Genomic DNA, 20,318 nt, shown 5'->3' with positions numbered 1-20,318 from the left:
GCGCCAAAATGGGACGAGGTGCTCTGTGGGATAGCTGCCCACAATGCACCACTCCCAACAGTGCTGCAAATGCTGCAAATGTGGCCACACTGCAGCGCTGGTAGCTGTCAGTGTGGCCACACTGCAGCGCTTTCCCTACACAGCTGTATGAAGACAGCTGTAACTCCCAGCGCTGTACAGCTGCAAGTGTACCATACCCTTACTTTATCTACCCCAAAGCATTTTTTTGGTTTCTACCCCAGGGAGTAAGTGTATTTGGAACCCTTTGATTATGTGTAAGGGTTGCATCTAACCTTCAATAATGCAACTACTAAATGGAAAGTATCCAAATAAATCTTTATGTGTGAAGAAGCAGGTGTTTTTTCCCTCCGAAAAAGTAAGTGTGCTTGCACATTTTGCAGGTGCTTTGTGGGTGCATTAGTGGAAGCTGGATAAAAATAGGGCCATAAATGTGATTTCACTTTTACCAAAGAAAAACAGACTTGTGATTGAGCTTGCATAGTTTTTTCAGTGTATGTCGTTTGGTCCTCAGGCTGTTGAATATAACATCTTTGAAGGAATGGAATGCCACGGTGCTCCCCTGGTGGTAATAAGCCAAGGAAAGATTGTGTTTGAAGATGGAAATCTGCATGTAAATAAGGGAATGGGCCGCTTCATTCCTCGCAAACCTTTCCCTGAATACCTTTACCAGCGCATCAAAATCAGGAATAAGGTAGGTTCAAACTTGGCCTGTTATTTAATACTCCACACACCTTCTGGTCTCGCTCCAGGCTCTCTTGGAACCACATGAGAAAACATTTTGCATCATTATTGTCCTAAGTGAGATGGATCCATGTGGGACTGGAAACGCTGCCAAAAAACTATGAGCCACATCCTCAGCTGATGTAAACTGGTGTAGCTCCTTTGACTTCAGCGGAGCTTCACTGACTTACACCAGCTGGGAATCTGGCCCTGTATGTCTGTGATGTACAGTCTTCTGAAAGAAAAAGAAAGATAATAGAAGGCAATTTTAGCTAACAACAAAGGACCACAATTTTTTGCGGGGGTTGGGGTCAGGACAGGCTGTAATTTTAAATTGTTACATAACTTAGCATGTTGAATAAGCAGATCAAGTGTTTCTGTTTCCCATGAACGTGCTACATTGGAATCATTCACTGTATTTGGCATTTTATCAGCTGTTAACAACTGTTATGGGCGAATTAGCTTTAGTTCAGTTGTTTTTGCATATAAAACACAAAACTTTCCGGCCTTTCTCTTTTGTGAAGCAGGTGGCTTGGAACAGATGTTTTAGCAAATGAGGGCCCTAATGATGGCAAAGTGGTTTGCCACTGGGTCAGCGGGGAATCCGTCCACAACATGCTGACCGGGTTTCTGGGAGCAACACGGTCAGGTGGTAGTCTGGTTCCCCTGAGCCCTTCCTACTCTCCCCCTCGGGTGTAGCTGCATTCTGGGGTTGTCCTTAATCTCCCCAGGATACACCACCAAGGGTAGCAGTAGCAGTTCCTGAGCACTGGGAGTGGTGGATGTGTCTGGAAGCTCAGGCAGTCCTCGGGGCAACCACGGTTCTCCTCAGCATTCCACTCCAGCAGTAAGGAAGAAGCTTGGGGAACTGAGCTGCTGGGCCTTCTTTTTATACTTCCTTTTCCTGTCCTGCCCCTCTGCTTCCAGCCTGTGGGGCATGGCTCTCCTGGTTCTGCCCACCAGGAGGCTGAAGTGTGCCCTCCGCGTCCACCTTTGAAGAATGCCATGCTTCCTTGCTACAAGGACTGTGTATGATACAGCTTCATACACACTGTGAACGGTATGTGTGACTGAATATATTGTCATGTTGGAATATCAGTGCATTCAGTGTCTGGGTTGTTCTGTTCTTTTATTTTAGGTAACAGGATTGCAAGGGGTGTCCAGAGGAATGTATGATGGACCAGTGTATGAAATCCCAGCTACGCCAAAATATGCAACTCCTGCACCCTCAGCTAAGTCCTCCCCTGCCAAAAATCAGCCTCCACCAATCAGAAATCTCCACCAATCTAATTTCAGTTTATCAGGTAAATCAACATGACTGTGTCACGGAGTCACCGGGCGATGCTCTGGAACTGCTCCCCACTAAGCCAGTCAGGACTTTGGGGAGCCTCCTCTCCCTTGGAGCAGACTTGTTCAGGGCAAGAAGCTCACACGTCTTCACCTCCTGGGTCTCTCCTTGGAGCATTCAGCATCCTCTGCCCCTCCGTGGGCTTCCCACAGCGAGCCCACCCAGGCGGGGTCCTGGGGAAGCCACAGGGTTCTGCACCCCCACTTTGCAGTCAGACGTGACTCTCAGCCAGCAAAACAGAGGTTTATTCGATGACAGGAACAGAGTCTAAAACAGAGCTTGTAGATACAGCGAACCAGACCCCTCGGCCGGGTCCATTCTGGGGGGCAGTGAGCCAGACCCCTAGGTCTGCACTTCACTCCTTATCCCCAGGTAGCTCCAGACTAACCTCCCTCCAGCCCCTCCTCTCTGCTCAGCTCCTTTCCCGGGCCAGGAGGTCACCTGATCCCTTTGTCTCCAACACTTTCAGCTGGCACCTTTGCAGAGGAGGGGCCCAGGCCATCAGTTGCTAGGAGGCAGAGTGCCCGGCAGTTAGGGGCACTGGCCCCTTCCTCTGTAGCAATCACACACCCTTATCCCACCACCAAGATACTTAAGAACTGCCTAGGGGACACTGAGGCACCAACACAGTATTCAGAGCAAACATTAGGAACAGTCCCAGTTTGTCACAGACTGATTATGCATATCTGGTATTGGGGGTAACTGTGTTAGTCTGTATCCACAAAAACAACAAGGAGTCCAGTGGCACCTTAAAGACTAACAGATTTATTTGGGCATAAGCTTTCGTGGGTAAAAAACCCAGTTCTTCAGATGCAAGATCATCATCAGAGCACATCACAAATTTGATCCCTAATAGTGATAATTTGTGGTTGGGATTTTCAAAAGCGTATCGGAAAGCTTTGTGAGTCTAAATCACTTAGGACCATATTGTTAAAGGTATTTGGGCATCTACCTCCCATTGAGTTCAATGAGAGTAAGGCGCGAAAATATCTTCAGAAATCTGGCCCTTAGGCACTTTTGAAAATGCCTCCCCATATTTATATAACATTTTCATGCAGAAATGTTAATGCATACTACAGAGACAAATTATTACCTAGAATAGCAACCTGTTCTGATCCCTCACAATGCGTTCACTCCTGTGTGGAAGTCAGTGGAACTCTATTTAAGATGATTCCTTTGCAGGAACCGGGCCTTAGTCAGTAACTGCTTGCTTCCTTAGTTAGAAATGATCCAAAAACAGGTTCTAGAGATGACTGGTCAAAACAAAGTGGCAAAACATTGACTCCTGGATAGAGCCAGTCAGGTGAAAATTCAGTATTGATTGTATTTTTTTCTTCAGACGTTTCTGTTCCGTTTTATTAACTCTCCTGCTTTGCTGGCTGGATTGCTATTTTACAGGTGCTCAGGTAGATGACAACAACCCTCGTCGCACTGGACACCGCATTGTTGCGCCCCCTGGTGGTCGCTCTAATATTACCAGTCTTGGCTGAACAGAGATGATGGACAGAATGGCAAGAATGAAGGATCATGGGAATAATGTCTGTTCCTCTTGATGTCCATGTTATTGAACCCACAGTTTTATTCGGTACTAATGAGGAGTAAATGAGTTGTCTTTTTGTTTTCTTTTCTTTTCTTTTTTTCTCTCTCTTTTTTTTTTTTTTTTTGTATAGGAAGAGGTGATAATAGTGTGGTGTGTTTGCTTGGAACTACTTGCCTCACAATTGTGCTTTCTTGCCATAGTCACCTAAAAGCATGGTGCTTCCATTTTAGCTTTGTCTTGTAACTAAATGATGGTTCCTTTGCACCCATTAGCTGTACTAGAGTAGTAAATGCATGTTACTAAGTTATTTATGCAAGTTGCAGTCTGTGAGTGCGTCTGTTTAGAACACGTTGCCAACAATTGACACAATGCCAAGATCAATGCCACTAAAATACATAGAGAGGAAGAATATGGACATTTTTAAAGTATGCAATAGAATAGCGTAAGTGGCTTCTGTTAATATGTTTAATTTATTATAAATCCATGAAGCACTACTCCCAGATACAAAGAAACAACTTCAAAATGTGTAATGACAACATGGCCTGTGTAGCAATTCTCATTATCCACTAAGTACATTCCAAGTATGTGTCTTAATTGTTTTCATTTTAGACAGAGCCATAACTTCTACGCAGCAATGCCATTGCCATCCCTTTCAGAGATTTCTCCATCTGGGCAGTAGTGTGCTCTTTTTGCATGAGTGTTTTGGTACTTAAGAATAACTTAAATTACCGTTGGATTTTTAAACTTTTTTGTACAAAGCTTTTCCTTTGTAATCACATGCATTTTTACTTGTTATACCCTATCAGATCTACTAGTTGTGGTTCTATTTCTGAATTCAAAGCTTGTGAAATAAAGGAAATGAAAAGATCATTAAGTGTCTTTCTCTGCCTTCCAGGTCTCTTGCTCACCAATATGATTTTTTACAGAGTAGGTGTTCCCTGGCTAACCAGAGTTTTCTTCTGGGTCCACATCATTTGAAAGAAACTGCATCCTCAAAGCAAAAAGATCGTTAATGAATAACTTTCTGTGCACACTTGACTATTGTTTTTGCAAGTTCCAGTTCAGCTGTGCTGAATAGAGCTTGTGGTAAGAATATAACCAGTTCTAGTCATCTAGTATTTGGTCCACTAACAGCTACATTGGCAATCCACCTGCAGCTCTGGGGCTGTATCGGATTTGCACAAAGTGGAGCAGATTGCTGCCATCCTCATATTTAGTATGGGACAGCAACCACCAGAAACAGCCCAGACTCAGCACGCAATGCTCCATCTTGATCCAAGCATCTTCCAGTTGGCATTGCCTACTGCGATCCCTCTCTCTGTGTGTTCTTATCAACACATCACAACACAGAGCACATCACAAACTAGTGCACAAATGGACTATCCTCTTCTTTGGGAGGTTGATGGAAATGTCCTCCCTCCTCTTTCCCAATGTGTAAGTGTGTGAGAAAGAGACCTTCTCCTTGCCCCTACTTCTATTTCCTTTTCTGTATTTGCTTGTGCTGCTGATGCTAAGGGAAGACCAGGCTAAAAGAGTGAGGTTGGGAGTTGTCAAAAGAGCTTAAGTGATTTAGCAACATAAATTCCATTGGCTTTCAGTGGGACTTGTGCTTCTTAGGCCTTAACTACACTAGAAATTTGTACTGGTAAAAGGTCTGCTGGGGCAGTGCCATCAACAAAAACTATTTAGTCAGAGCTCATTCACGCTCAACCACTTGGGCCAAGGCATTATGCCCACACAGCATTAAGCTGCATTGACAAAAGCCCTGTAGCACTGTGTGTAGGTGACACATGTGGATAGTCATATAGTCCATTGATTTCGATGGAAATTAGGAGTCTTAACTCCCTTTGTGGATCTTGGCCACAGAGTCTTTTGAAAATCCACCAGCCTTGCACTTTGTACTGAAGACAGTGGGCTGTCCAGAAGAGGAGCCAGCCCCCTAGAAAGCTTTGCCTCTCACTTCCACATTTGACCCTTGAGGTTGACAGTCACATCGCTTCTGGGGGGCCCCAGCACTTGAGCTTTTACTTGCCCAAACAAATGAGAATAAACATAATGTAACTCACATTGACAAAGATGCCATTTTTTGCTATTTGGAAAATATAAAAGATTCAGGGCTAACCAGAGGAAACGCTTGTTCACAAACTTTTCCTGCTCTATTGGCTATTCATAATATTTTTCATGCTGAAATGGCCGTGAACACGCACAAGGCAGCTTTGAAGCCCTCTGTTCTGAACTTTAATGGTTCTGAGCTCAGTACTTGTCAGTTCAGTGTAGTTCTGCTTTGATTACTTTGATGAGTGAGGTGCTAATGTGTCCATGTAATTTATAATGTATGTTGCTTCTTTAGGGAAGTGGAGTATAGGACTTGGATTGTGTACTGTGTCTGTTTTATCCCTCCCTGACTGGCAGTAGTACCTGGGAGTGAATTAAAGACCTCTCTTCCTTGTGCAGAGTTAACTTGTTACATTATTGCCAGCCAATCAGTGATCAGGACCCTTGCTTTATTAAAACATCTGAGTGTTGTCGTGCTGTTCTCAGACTAGCTTTGACCAGGCTTAGGTAAGTGGTCTCTCCTCTCCCTGCTGAATAAACAAAAGGCCAGATTGTGACACTGTTTAGATTCCCATGCCAGGGAGTAGGAAGCCCCCTTGCTTCTCACATCAGAGGTAGCTGTGACCAGAGGAGTGCAGCCTCCATGGGACTGCTACTCCAATTGGTGTGGGTGTGCGTGTGTGTGTGTGTGTGTGTGTGTGTGGCTGACTCCATTCCTCTTTCCTACCATGCCATCAGCACATGAGAGGAAAGGGACAACAGATCTTTGAGATGTAAATATGCTTATTCGAGGCTTGTGGCATAAAGCTACAGTTGTGTGTATGAGACATTAAGACTGGCCTTTAACCAGTTATTGTCTCTTCATAAAAGCCTCCCCAATAATTTTTCAAGCTTGAAGTTTATTCATTGTTTGTGTACATGCAATGGCACCATTAATATAGATATTTAGGGTTGGAAGGGATTCCGGGGTCATATAGTCAACCCTGCTCAATTAGCAGGACTCCAGCTATCATGCGCAGCCAGGGCTTTGTCAGCTGACCTTCAAACCTCTAAGGAAGGAGATTCCACCACTCTAGGTAACCATCCATGTTCATCACTTCTAGTAAAAAAGGTTTTCCTATATTTCAAAGACTTCCCTACTTGCGATCTTGAGACATTATTCCTTGTTCTGTAATTGTATCACTGAGAACAGTCTATCACTCTTGGAAACTCGCTTCAGGTAGTGTGAAAGCAAAATCCCCCTCTTCTTCTCTTTGCGATAAGACAATCTCCAGTTCCTTCGTCCTCGTCCTCATGAAGTCACGTGCTCAGCCCTAATTATTTTGTTGCCTCTGATGGATTTTGCAATTTTCCACTCTTCTTGTAGTGGTGGCCACTGGACACAGTGCTCAGTATGAGGCCTCCTCCGGTGTCGAATAGAGGGACTGATCACGTCCTGAATTATGCTGGAAGCGCCTACTTATCAGCTCCAAATGCCATTACCTCTTGGAACAAGGGCAACTGTGTGAATCATATCCGCTTCTCATCCACTGTAATACCCTAGGTCCTTTTGCAGACTGTGCGTAGCCATTTGATCCTATATGTGCAGTGATGGAGTCTTCATCTAATGAGGCTCTGACTTTTCTGTGAACTATCAAGATTTCTTGCAATCTCTAATTTGTCTAGGTCTTCTCTTCCTCTCCCTACCCGCCAGTGTATCCCACTCCTCGCTCATTTAGTGTCATCTGCAAACTTGCTGAGGTGAGTCTGCATCCCTTCCCAGATCATTCATGGAAGATATGCCAAAACACAGGACCTGACTTGGGCACTAGCGCTTATATGGTGCTAACCAGACTGGAGTTCATTGATTCATTGCCTGATGACAACTGTTCAGATTCTAGCCACCTTATAGAACATTGCATTCCAGCCCATACTTCTTTAACTTGCTGCAAAATAGTATGTGGAGACTGATCATAAAGCTTTGCTAACCAATCATGAGCAACATGTGACTGTGTTCCTTCATCCACGGAGCCAGTTAGTCATGTGATGGTGTGTTATCAATGATGATTTGGCGTGACTATTGCATGTTATCTGTTCCTGTGTCATATGTTCGCCCTATACAGTTTCATCGGGGTATATTCCCATTTACTTAAAAAGCAGATTAATTACAACTGAAAAATAATCGCTATTAAACTCATTAAGATCTACAACTCTTGCGGCCCGCCCAGACTCATTCTTCTGATATCCGATGCAGTGTTGTCTTTAGGGCAATACTGAAGTTGTACATATGATTACGTGCTTTATGGTTCTCACACTCATATTTGCCTACTCCTGTGAGCACACCTTGTATACTGAGACCTCTATCATATGAAAGATGTGTTCATTCATAAAAGCCACGTCCTTGGGTAACCAGCTAACGTTATCTTCAGCTCATTCTGACATAGAGAGAAGGTTAACTGTCATAGGTTGTAATTCCCAAATTGAACCTTAGCGATCCAAACTTATTGGGTACCAGCATGAAATAGCCTCTAAGCTTAATTACCAGCTTTAGATCTGTAGTCATCACAATCAGGAGTTCTGAGTACCCGATAACTCTGGTCCTCCCAACCTTCTGGGGACCCAAGCACCAAATCTTTGAGCTACTCACAAAAGGTGAAATAAACCTTCCCCCTCTCTTACCATCTCCCAGATTTTTCCTGCTGGGTAACAGGAGATACTTGCTGTCAATTCCTTGAAACGACGAACACGGAGAGATCAGGTTTCTCTCCCCTTATTTCCTCCTCACACGAGGCAATCACATACAGATTCACGCTCCGTGAAGCTAAACAAAGGGGAAATTTATCTCTCCCTTCTCCCACAAATTCTCCTTGGGAGTGCAGTCACCAATTCTAGCATTAACAAGGAGTAAAAATAAATTATGGTCTTTTAAAAAGAAATTTAATAAAGTGCAAAAAGAGTAAAAATACACTCTGTAAATTTAAGATGAAATATTACAGGGTCTTCAACTTATAGAAAATGAAGAAAAAGCCTTCTTCAACAAAAATACAATTTAAGATACTTTCAGCCAAATACACATTAAAACTCCACCAGCCAGATACACAGTTGCAAATACAGAAAAAAAGACTAAACTGTCTTTCTACCTTTGTACTTACAAAATTGGAACAGAAGATTAGAGAGCCTGTAGGTACATGTGATCACACAACAGACAAAGACAAAGAACTCACACCCAACTTCCCTCCACCCAGATTTGAAAGTATCTTGTTTCCTGATTGGTCCTCTGGTCAGGTGTTGTTTGTTAACTCTTTCCAGGTGAAAGATACATTAACCCTTAGCTATCTGTTTATGACATAAACAAATGCAGACCTGCAAGCCATGAAGAATATAAGTGCTATTTCAGGAAGTAAGTTAACAGCTACACATTCTAGATGTGAGAGGCTGGATCCTTTATCCACGCTCCAGGGGCTTTACACTGCTCCAGTGCTGCAAAGGTGCTGGAAAATCAGCACAAGCTGCTACCTGAGGATTCCCCTAGTATAAAAGGAATTCCCAGGTAGCATTGAGCCAGTGTAGTCAGCTCTATGCCATGCCCCTCATAACCATTGGTGTAGGGGTGTATGTAGGTGAAACATGGATGATTAGAGTGCTACTGTACTTCTGTGATATTTGGTTGCCCAAATGGCCTCTTGGAGATTGGTGCAGCTGGATACTACTTAGAGCAGCTCTGAGGTTGCTCTAAATTGCTCTGGAGATTAAATTGGTGCCGGGCTAGGGGTGTGTGTTTAAAGGTCATAAAATGCCATTTTTGCACCCCTCTCAGGTGCATGACGCTCCTGGAATTCTAGCCCTAAATCTCTAAATAGAACATGACTTCATGAATTTGTGCCCAATGAATTCAATACACAGAATTATTTGCTTTAAGTCAGTGGTGAATCTGTACCGCATTGCATGTTTAGCCGGTCCCAGGCTGCTAGTATCAGGTAAAAGTAAAAGTGTTATCATCCACATCAATATTAAATTCTTTGCAGGACACCTTTAAGAGGGATTTTTGTGTGAGGAAGAGGGGGTAGCTGTGTTTATGCCCAGGCTTTATACAGGAAACAAATGAATTGCTGGCCAGGAACAAGAACACTATAATTCACAGACTCACTCATCCATACCAGTCGATAGGATCCCAGTCCTATAATATACTCTCAGTAGGTGGACCCTACAGACTTCAATGGGGTCTGCCCAGGCAGTGCTCATTGCAGGCCTTTGATGGATTTACTGATTAAGGCCAGAAGGACCCATTATGATCATCTAGGTTGATGTCATGCATAACATGGGCCTCTTGATGTAATTCCTGCATCAAACTCATAACTTCTGTTTGAGTTACAGCATATCTTTTAGATCCATATATTACAAGGCCAGAAGGAACCATTGTGATCATACAATCCAATTTCCTGCATCATACAGGCCATACAAGTTCCCTGAATTACTTTCTGTTTGCGCTAGAGCGCAGCTTTTAGAAAAACATCCAGTCTTGATTTTAAAATGGCCAGTGATGGAGAATCCATGATGACCCCTGTAAATTGTTCCAATGGTTAATTACCCTCACTGTTTAAACTCTAGTTCGTACTTATAGTCTGAACTTGTCTAGCTTCAACTTCCAGCCATTGGAGCCTATGTCTTTGTCTGCTAGCTTGAAGAATCTTTTAATGTCAAATTTTTGTTCCCCTTGAAGGTACTTCAGACTATGATCAAGTCCCCTCTTAACTGTCTCCTGGAGATACTCAATAGATCAAGCTTCTTCAGTCTTTCACTAAAAGGCATGTTTTCCACACGTTAATCAGAGTTTAGATCAGTGGTCTCCAAACTTTTTCGATCATGCATCCCATCAGTAAAATTGTTCTGAGCACACACCCCCTGCTGTGCTGGCTCTATCATTTTTGCCGAAGGAAAAAAAAAATGGTGCTTGGACTCCCACCCAAACTGATGAAGCGGAAAAAAAAAGCACTCCTGCTGTGCACCCCCAAGGATCTTCTTGCACACCCCGCTTTGGAGACCACTGGTTTAGATGAGTACCTTCCAGTGCTTAATTTGTAATGAAAGAGGTGCCGGGGCTCAAGCAGTTTTTTTACTTTCATAACTGATGTGGAAGTCCAGAAGCACCAGGGCTATGAACTGCCAAGCCTAGAGGTGCCAGGGCTCAGCTCTGGCACAAATTAAGCACGGGTACCTTCCCCTTAAGTTTGCATCTACTATATCCTGGGACCTTGCTGTCAGCTGGTAAAGTTAATCAGCAGCATCCTGAAGATGCTTATTACTGGGAACCATGCTGGATAGTACACTTAACTGAAACAGGAGCAAAACATTTCTTGGCTAGTAAATCTAAGACCTACCCGTACTTAAAAATATTTTTAAAAGTGTAACAAATATCACTGGTCTACAATTTTTGAGAAGTTGTCTGCTTCAGAGATAAAATGTGGTATTTATTATGTATTTTGATGTGCTGAATTCAAATATGACAATTAAAACAACTGATTGGCTACTGTTTCTAAGATATTTAAGTTTTTACATTTTATGTCTATGTATATTGGTGTAGATCAAGTAGCGTTTGTAATAATAAATTGTAAACCTAGTCTTTTCATGCGTTTAGTGTTGCCTTTAACATGATAATATTCACCTTCCTGTTTATTGTAACGGACTTTAACAGCAAAGGTTTAATAATAAATTTTTGATTGTGTTCAAAAGCACATACATTTATGTACATTAGTTTCAGTCTATCTCAGTTCTACTTCGGTGCTTTGGTTGTCTGTGTATTTCATCAACACTAAGCACGACAAGGGGCTCTCATTAGACACGTCTTGATAGTTCTGCAATGTGGTATGCTCATTTGGCCCTGAATATTGCGTTCCTCCATTTGTGGAATGTTCTGGGAATATTTGCGCCTGTGTTGCGCTAAAACACGCCTCAGAAAAGCAGTAGCCATAAATATCTGTAGATAGAGTGAGAGAGAATTGTACTTTAGTGACATGTTGCAACCAAGCTTTTTGTGCCTTGAGAGTGTTCACCACACTTGTAGTTTCTGCCTTGTTGTTTCTAGAAAATTATGCCCACTTAACTGGAGGCTTCATGCCGTTCTTTTTCTTGCCATGAAGTGCAATGGTCAAATGATAATCTGAAGAAGTTTCACGATCTGAGGACCAACAAGACACTTCCTTATACTTAGCTTCACTTAACTTGGAAATTTTCCGACGGAGGTACTTTGAAAGCTGCTTGTGTTTGTCAAAGCCTTGACAAAGTTCCTTCATCAGACCAGCTGATGTAAAGGTGCGTAAACAAATCTTTCCTGAGTCAAGTTGTGGAGTGCTGGAATCACTTTTCCTCCAGGTCTCAATGAACTGTTCAGATGTGGCCAATCTTCGATGTAGTGGAATTCTATGCACGACTATCCCCATTGCAGAGGAAAGCGCCATACTTTGTGTATCCAGTTGGAGCAGCAAAACGAGGAGCAACACCTTCAAATTCCAAAAGCTGCCACTGTGATTGTGGTCATGTTTTATGCACCTCAAAGTGTTTCATGTTGTTATAGGTTTCCTTCATTGATTGCATGGACCACTGGAATGTGATGCCAAACATGCATTATGCGCAAAACAGCTGTTAAGACTTGTCCTTCGATGAATCAATGAACAGTCTCACTCATCTGGCTGATGACCGATGTTGAGCGTGCCATCACACCATCATTGTCTGTGCAGGCTACAAGATACTTCCATACGACGAATGGGACAAGTATCCTTTTGACGGTCACGGAACATGGAAACCCTAACATCACCTGCCAGGAAATTCCACTGCTGTAGTCTGGAGCCCAACAGCTAGACTAGAGCCAATCAACAATTTTGAGCATCATTTTCGTTCTCAGTGACCCAGAATTAGTAAAGTTTGACTACATTTATTTCAGAAGCGTTTTGGCTGTAGAGCAGTGTATTTGGAGATGGGGGTGGAACTTCAACAGAAGACCAGTGCGGATGCAGCAGGTGTTAGTATGTGGATGCCAATGAAGCATTAGATACAGTGTCACTATGATCGACTTTACAGACCCATAAATGGTGTGAAGGGGCAATACTGGGTCAAGAGGATCCCACCCTGTAGGAACTGCAGTGCATGCTCCAAATGGAGGATCTGCTCAAAAGGGGACTCTGAATGTCAAGCACGGGGAGAGAGTGGATGAGGGACTGTCTGAAGGGAAGAAACTGATGTGCAGCTTCTGGGGACACAGCAACCCACAGAAGAAGAATCTGGACTGACCCCCCTCCGTCCCAGCTAGCAGGGTAGGGGCCTGACCCTTTTCCCATCCCAACTCTCTGCTGAGAGAGAATCACTGAGCACTGTGGAAGAAACTAAAAATATTTATTTGACCAACTGAGTTGCTGAGATTGATTAGGAACTCTTGCTGAAGGTTGGGGGGGAGTGGGCTTGTGGCCTATACTGAAAAGACAGAGAGGACCTATTAAGTGACCCAGGGGAAGCTAGGCAGGTGCACCAGGAAGAAGCAACTAGACATTCCATGCCTCTCCTCCCTTGGCCCTGGCTTGGGACCCTTGGTGGAGAGGCAGGAACTGGGTTCACCTGCCCTGCCCCACCCCATCTTACTGGAGAACTCTGGAGCATTGGAAATGATGGACCACAGCTTGATCACTACATCTTCTGGCCTCTGAGTGAAACCCACTAGAAACTGGTGGAAAGAACTGTTGAGCCACAGGCTGTCCACTGGGCTTGCTGGCCTCGAGTGAAAGCTGCTATAATTATACAGTGGTGGTCACAATAGCAATCCAAATTGGTTTGGATAAGAATGTTGTCACCAGGACTGAATATTGTTCACCAGGATGAACATAGAGATTAACAACATACAATGATGATGTGAGGTTGGGATGGTTCTAGTAGAGGACCATTGGTGTGGTCTTGTTTAACATCCCTGTTGATGATCCAGGAGAAGGGGAAAGCAGCATTCTACGTATACTACATAATCTCTTGAGGCCCCTTCCAGCTCTACATTTTAATGATTCTATATTAATGACAATTGTACACGACATCGCATTAGGATGTGAAAACAAGGAAGTACTGCAAAGAGACTGCGAGGTTAGAAATATGGACAGAAGGTAACACAATAAGATTCTGCTTAGATAATATGAGCGAAGCCACCCGGGGAAAAATACCCGTGAAGTGTATTCACGGTGTGGCGAAGAGATCGGAAAATTTTGCAAAAAGGGTGATGTTCACTCCTGTGCACAGAGGCAGCAAAAGGATTACGAGCTAGTTACACCCTCAAAATAGAACTGATGTGGGACCAGGGCCGGCGCTTCCATTTAGGCGACCTAGGCAATCACCTAGGGTGCCAGGATTATTGGGGGGGCGGGGGAGCAGCAGGCGGCTCTGGTTGACCTGCCGCAGGCGTTCCTGTGGATGGTCCACTGGTCCCGGGGCTCCGGTGGACCTCCCGCAGGCATGCTTGTGGCAGATCCATCAGAGCCGCAGGAGCAGTGCGCAGGGCGGCGAAATGGCTGTGCGCCTAGGGTGCCAAAAACACTGGCGCCAGTCCTACATAGGACTTAAGTCATGTAGTGCCCTTTGCACAGGTGTGAATTTCACTCAAGTGGTGACAGTGAATTAGCATCTATAGGTACAGAAAGAGCATCACCATCAACGAGGGAGAGGGCATATTTACCATGGAAAAAGGGAGAAATCACTAGGCACAATGAGTTGAAATGGAAAAGAAATTTTAAGATGATTAGTAGGAAAATATTTTTAAGAATGGAATCATCCTATCAGGTAATGGAATAATTTTCTAAGGGAAGTGAGAAAATCCTTGTGTGACAAAGACACAGATGGCATTTCTGGGGAAAAGGTGGGAGGATGGGTGAGATGATCCTATGCCGCAGCTGCTGGAGTGGCCAGGGGAAGCCAGGCTTAAGTTAGAGCAATTCTGAAGCTTCTCTGTCTTACATAGTCCCTGGGCAGCCCTGCTGACATAGTCCCTGGGCAGCCCTAACAGCCAGGGAATGAAAGGTGATGTGAAGCTGCATTTTCTCTCTTTGGCCCTACCAGAGAAGCTGGATCTATCTTGCATCAGAAGGAAGGACAACTATGTGTGCTGTCATCCTTTGAGGTCATCCTTTGCCTATTTCCACATTTCTGAAGAAAAATGCCATCTCCAGTCTCTCTCATTAAAATTCAGTAATTTCTGGATAAGTCACAATGGCTATAACGCTAATAGTTTTATTGATTAAACTACATATTAATTGTGATGGGATGCTGCATCTTTCTGGCATAATTTATAATAGTGTATAAAATGTATGTGCCCCTTGAAGCTTAAAAACTGCATTCTTGCTAGTTGCATAGCTCTGATACCTGAGGGTAGTCAGCAGGGCCACGCTGCTCAGATATGGGCAAGTATGTTCCATCAATTGAGGAACAGGTGAGTAAAATGCATAGCCAGTAGGTTAATATGAGTGCCGCAACTCAGCAATTCACTGAAATAACAGAGCAAAACACTGTAAGAGGTACAATTTGGAAAGACCATACATTATTTTGATCTTGATTGACAGAATGATTAACCTATTTACAGTTGCATGTAACATGTTTAATAGAGTGCATGGTCTGGTTATTCCATTTTCAGCAATTAACTGCAAACACTATATTGTACTTTATTACACAGAGCAATGGACCATGGTGTGATTAGTAAAATATAAATCTATTTTAAATAGGTGAAAAAGTGCTTTTAATGAAAACTTTACAATTGATTAACTAAATACATACTTCATATGATATAAACATAGTTAAATACATTATCTAGATACTGTATGCAGCCAACAACAATTAGCTGCTTGGAACTAACTTTTTTAAAAAAAGAATAATAATAATGAACTATAATAAAAAGGCATGCAGAAAACTGAGAGCTGACTTAAAGACCAGGGAATGCAAAAATGTAACAGGTACCACATCTTGCTTCATCTCCATAATAATAATATACAAATCTGAGATCGCCATGAAGAATGACATTTCTACAAAATCTTGGTGCAAGCAGAAAAACAGCCATACATAAAACATTTGTTTCAGAATAAAATAAAAAATAGATCAAATCCCAGCCTACTGTATTTATGGTAGACACCTCATGTCCATTAAATATCTTTTTAGACTTTCATTACTTCTGTTAATCTAAAACAGTCATTCTACAATGTTAAGCACTAGCACACCAAATCTAAACTCTCACAAGCCCTTGGTGTGCTGCCATTGTAATTTTAATCAGTATAATTTAATCAGCATAGCTACCACCTGGTTGCAGCCTGCATGCTTCCAGCTCTGCATGGCCCACAGTATAAGAATCACTGATCAAAACCCAGACATTCAGGGTAAGAACTTACATTGAAGCTAAGTGGAAATGCCACCTGCAGTAATAGTAACACTCTTTGTCTAACAGTAATAACTTCTACACTGTGCCATTGCATCAACCCTTTACCTAATTATCATGCTAGATCCTCAGACGGTGGCATAGCACCATTGACTTTGATGCAGTGACACACTGATTTACGCTGAGGCTCTGCCCCTGTAACTATAATTACAGTTATCTATTCTGAATACTTCTACACTGGCCTCATCTTTGAAAAAGGCTACTGTGATGGCTCTTTTGGCGTTCAGGGGGAGAAACCAGCCATGGTGAAAGCATCATAATTTGGTCCCTGGAAATAAAACATACTACCCTTCTCTACACACAGGGTGGTATCCAGGACCAGCAGGGGTTAAACATTTAGGAGATGGCCCTTGTTAATTAGCCCTACACATCAGGAAGTACATAACCTTCTGGCCTTTGCTAGGAAAGGCCCTAGTGAGATCAGCAGAATATGCCAGAAGGCCTGTACAGGGACTGGCCAAAAGAGCTGAGGCGGGGGATTTAGTGAAGGTTTAGACTGTTTGCTTCTTTTTTTCTTGCTGTTTAATGACTCAGAAAGATGCTTCTGACCTGAGATGCTAGGTGAAAAGGGCCTTTGAGAGCCTTAGGTTCTGCTACAGAAATGCAGTACCCCAGGATGAGGAAAGGACTGCGGGAGGAAATGTAAAAGGAAACGTTTGTCATCAGTGTCCGCTCTGTTTCTTACAAGGAGAGGTTGGGCTCTGCTGCCCTAATGAACAGTCACCTCACCTCAGTAACTATGGGCTTAAATAGCTGTTGCTTTGAATGCTGTGTACTATTATTGCTCAGACAGAGCCCTCTCTAGTGACAGCGTCAGTTGCTTCAGTTTCTATGGGAACAAGTCACTTTGTCACAGGCTTCCCCTAGATTTAAGCTTCCTCTAGCCTCTCATATTCAAACACTCCTCAGGTTTTCAATTGTCTCCATCTGATTTTCAGAGGTGCTAAGTATCTGACTTCAGCTGGAGTCGTGAATGTGCACTGCTTCTGCATTCTCTTTTGAAAATGTTTGTCTTGTTTTTCAGAAGAATTCAGTGGCAACTGCAGTGGACAGTACTTTTGCAATGAGGGCCTTGCTGCGTTTTCTCCTCATTTATAATGCTAACTACTGTTAACTAATATTGCTTTTTATGTCAGTACTTACAAATGATTTTCGTTTACTTTGTAGTTTGACCTTTCAGATCTACCGTCTATTCTCTCCAGGCTTCATTTCCCATCCCTACCCTGCCAGAAAGAGGCCCCCTCTTATACCACTGCCCAACATGATGGGCTTGAATTTGCTTGAGGCCACACTCAGATCTTTATTCAACCTAAAGGCACAGATTTCTAAGAGAGACTCATTGCCATGCAAAGTTTTTTATGCCAATCTGGAACTCTAATTCCTGGATCCTGGCTGGCCAAAGGGTCAGAATATTCTCCCTCCTCTCCATCCTCTGCTCTAATAAGCTCTTCTTTTGGAGGTGTTGTCTCTCCACCCCCCTTTTTTTTTTCTTGATTTCAGTGAGCTGGGAACTTTCTGCAAATCCAGCTACTTTTCACAAAAAGCTCAGAGCTCTAGCTGGTGGACAGAGCTGGCTTCCTGGTCTTTTGTACAGAACCAAGGGGAATGTTTCATTATCAGCTTAAGGAAGATGGCTACATGCTATATCTCCATGTGGTTAAGTTTTGTTTACACTGCTTCACAATTGTGGAATAAGGCTTCTTAGTTTTGAATGAGGTTCTTATTTGTTCCGCAATGATCCTGTTCAGTGAATATTTACAGTAGTTTAGTTTGTCCAGAAAAATGCTTTGGGACTCAACATTCAGGCTGACAGACAATTCAGAGAACTGTTTTCACTATGTTGCACCTCTTCTTCTGCATCTTTGAATTCTTCCGTTGATCAATTTCAGTTTCTTGCTGCCTCTGCAATTTGTTTTTGATTAAAAAAAACAACAACAAAATAAAATTTCAGACCAAAATTCTCCATGGCTCTGATTCCATTTTAATAACACAAGGGAGTTTGTTACATTGTAATATTAGGCTTTCACTTTCTGGCTTCAACTGACTTGTTAAAAATCTGACAAAACAAACAGGATAAATATACACTGATCTGCCCTGTGCTCTTCCCCATGCTCCAAATGTCTTCTGTTTGCTGAAGGAATGTGGTGTGTGAGAAAGCATAGTAATCATGCTATCAGGGACAAGAGCCATCTTCTGAAAGCAATCCCAGCCCATGGTCACTCAGGATAAATACTCTTCCTAAAGGCTCCATATGGTTCTTGAGAACCAACTATTTGTAATGCCTGTCAGAATGATCTGTTCAATGCATCAAGCCCCAGCAATCAGCGAACCAGTTTGACCTGTCCCCCCAGCAATCATCTGCCATGTTTTAGGTTTGAGCCTCTTTCTCCTCATCTAGTTAGCACCCTAGGAGATGTTTCAAATAGTGATTATGTTGATAGCAAAAGCTGTCAGCTCTGCTCCTCCAGAAGCCAACAACCAGCACCTGCTTTTGTCCAGGAAACCAAGGCAGTGGCTATTTAGATACCAGTGGCCAGATTTTGTCTGTTGTAAATCATTGTAGTTCCACTGACTTCAATAGGCCTAGGTTGAATTACACCAGCTGTGACTCTATACACAATGAAAGACACCTTAGAAATACCAAACTTGGACAGAAACATACCATTTCTTATTGCTATCTAAAATTAAAGTGAAAATTAAAATGAAACAGATAAAAAAAACAGACTGGAGAGCCAAATTTAGAAGCTCTTCCTGCATTTAAAAAGGGTGATGGGGAGAATGAGTACGTTCACGCTTTAACAAGAATATTGGTAAGAAGAGGACAGAATATAGATACTATATTTTTTCTATCAGATCCATGTATTTTTCTTGAGAAACAGATTTTTTATCAAGTTATTATAAACATGCTTTTCAGTTAGCATCCATTTTAGCTCCAGTTATACCTGACTGATCCAGAAGTGTGTTCCTGGGGCATTTGGTCATTTTTCACTGAAGTCACCAGAATCCTCTTTTCCCCAGGAATGGGAGTTCTTCCTTTCTGTTTTTTGGCTTTTTCCTGAAAAGGCATGGAAATGTAGTTTTAAATCACTACGGTAACTTCTTTTGATTATGATTTACCAGGCAGTAGGCATGTCTTTCTTTTCACACTTGCCAAAGGCTGACATGTTTTAGAATGTGGCATAATGTCTTAAAGCACAATTAGGTAGTTTCTAAATAGATAAGTGTATTAGCAAACTAATGGAGACTGCTGTGAGCTACAACCCAAAGAATAAAGGCAGCTGCTTTGTAATTTTAAGGAAATACGTAGACAAACTTTTGATGTTAATGGTCCATAATTTTTGTGTGGTCTCAACTATGTCTCTAGTTTTGCATTTATAGTTAAGGCACTCACAGGGACAAGCAATTGTTGGGGGGATGACAGCATGGGGATGAGCTAGGGTGGGTTCAAATGTGTCTTAATTAGGAATATTGGTGACATTGACTCTCAATTGAACTTGTGGACCTAACTGAAAGCTGACCCTAAATATTTCACTACATCAACTGATTAGTGGTATCAGCTAGGTCAGGGATTTTCAACCTGGAGGTTGCACATTCATTTAACTGCACCTGCAGATTTGGCATCACAATTGATGGTGGGGACAAAACTAGATGTCATTTTAACAAATTTGTCCATGTAAGTTGAAACAGAGAATTAATTAAGGTTGCAGTTAATTCTTGTAAGTATGCATAGCCCCTATGATTGTACTTATTCATAGGAGTTTACTTTTTTAGGCTGTTGGTGGGAAGTGAAGGAGGATTATTCCTTCCTCTCCATCCAGGGAGAGAAATCTGAGTGATTCAGTTCTAATGACTGTTTGCAAATAACTTTAATCTGTGAATGGAGTCCTTCTGTATGGCCAGGTGTTTCTGAAGAGGATGCTGAAGGTGTCAAAGTAATTCTGGGTTGAAGAATTAAGCTAGCCAAGGCCTTAACCTGCTGGATATAGGTCTGGTAAGACTCACACAAATGTGTAAAATGATATGGTAACTTTCATGACAGAAGCTCTACTTAGCAGAGCTTCTCTCTTTTTCCTTGATGCATGTTCAGATCTTAATCTTCTTATTTGGTGCCTACATCTATCTTTTACAAGATGTAACCCAGCAGGAAAGCCCACCACTCTCAGCTAGGAGTGGCAGCTAACTCTTGGAACACATTTCCCACTCAGGGAGAG

At 42.6% G+C, this 20,318-nt stretch overlaps 2 protein-coding genes across 3 annotated transcripts in view; one reads left to right on the top strand and one right to left on the bottom strand.

Moving 5' to 3' along the window:
* The window catches only part of CRMP1 (collapsin response mediator protein 1), a 75,050-nt gene extending 71,201 nt beyond the window's left edge, over positions 1–3,849 (top strand). For both annotated transcript variants that reach the window (XM_032791995.2, XM_032791996.2), the window contains exons 12-14: positions 533–712; positions 1,880–2,045; positions 3,488–3,849. In XM_032791995.2, the coding sequence (XP_032647886.1) occupies positions 533–712; positions 1,880–2,045; positions 3,488–3,579 (438 nt within the window). In that variant the 3' untranslated portion in view covers positions 3,580–3,849. The remainder of the gene's footprint in view (positions 1–532; positions 713–1,879; positions 2,046–3,487) is intronic.
* A 15,200-nt stretch (positions 3,850–19,049) lies between these two features.
* Positions 19,050–20,318, bottom strand: part of EVC (EvC ciliary complex subunit 1) — a 110,473-nt gene continuing 109,204 nt past the window's right edge. Inside the window, exon 20 of the mRNA XM_032791998.2 lies at positions 19,050–19,162. Coding sequence (XP_032647889.1) covers positions 19,086–19,162 — 77 coding nt within the window. The 3' untranslated portion in view covers positions 19,050–19,085. The remainder of the gene's footprint in view (positions 19,163–20,318) is intronic.

This window comes from Chelonoidis abingdonii, chromosome 5 (genome assembly GCF_003597395.2).
Source record: "Chelonoidis abingdonii isolate Lonesome George chromosome 5, CheloAbing_2.0, whole genome shotgun sequence".
NCBI classification, from domain to species: Eukaryota; Metazoa; Chordata; order Testudines; family Testudinidae; genus Chelonoidis; species Chelonoidis abingdonii.
The sequence above is the reverse complement of the archived record's forward strand: the minus strand, read 5'-3'. Positions and strand labels throughout refer to the sequence as shown.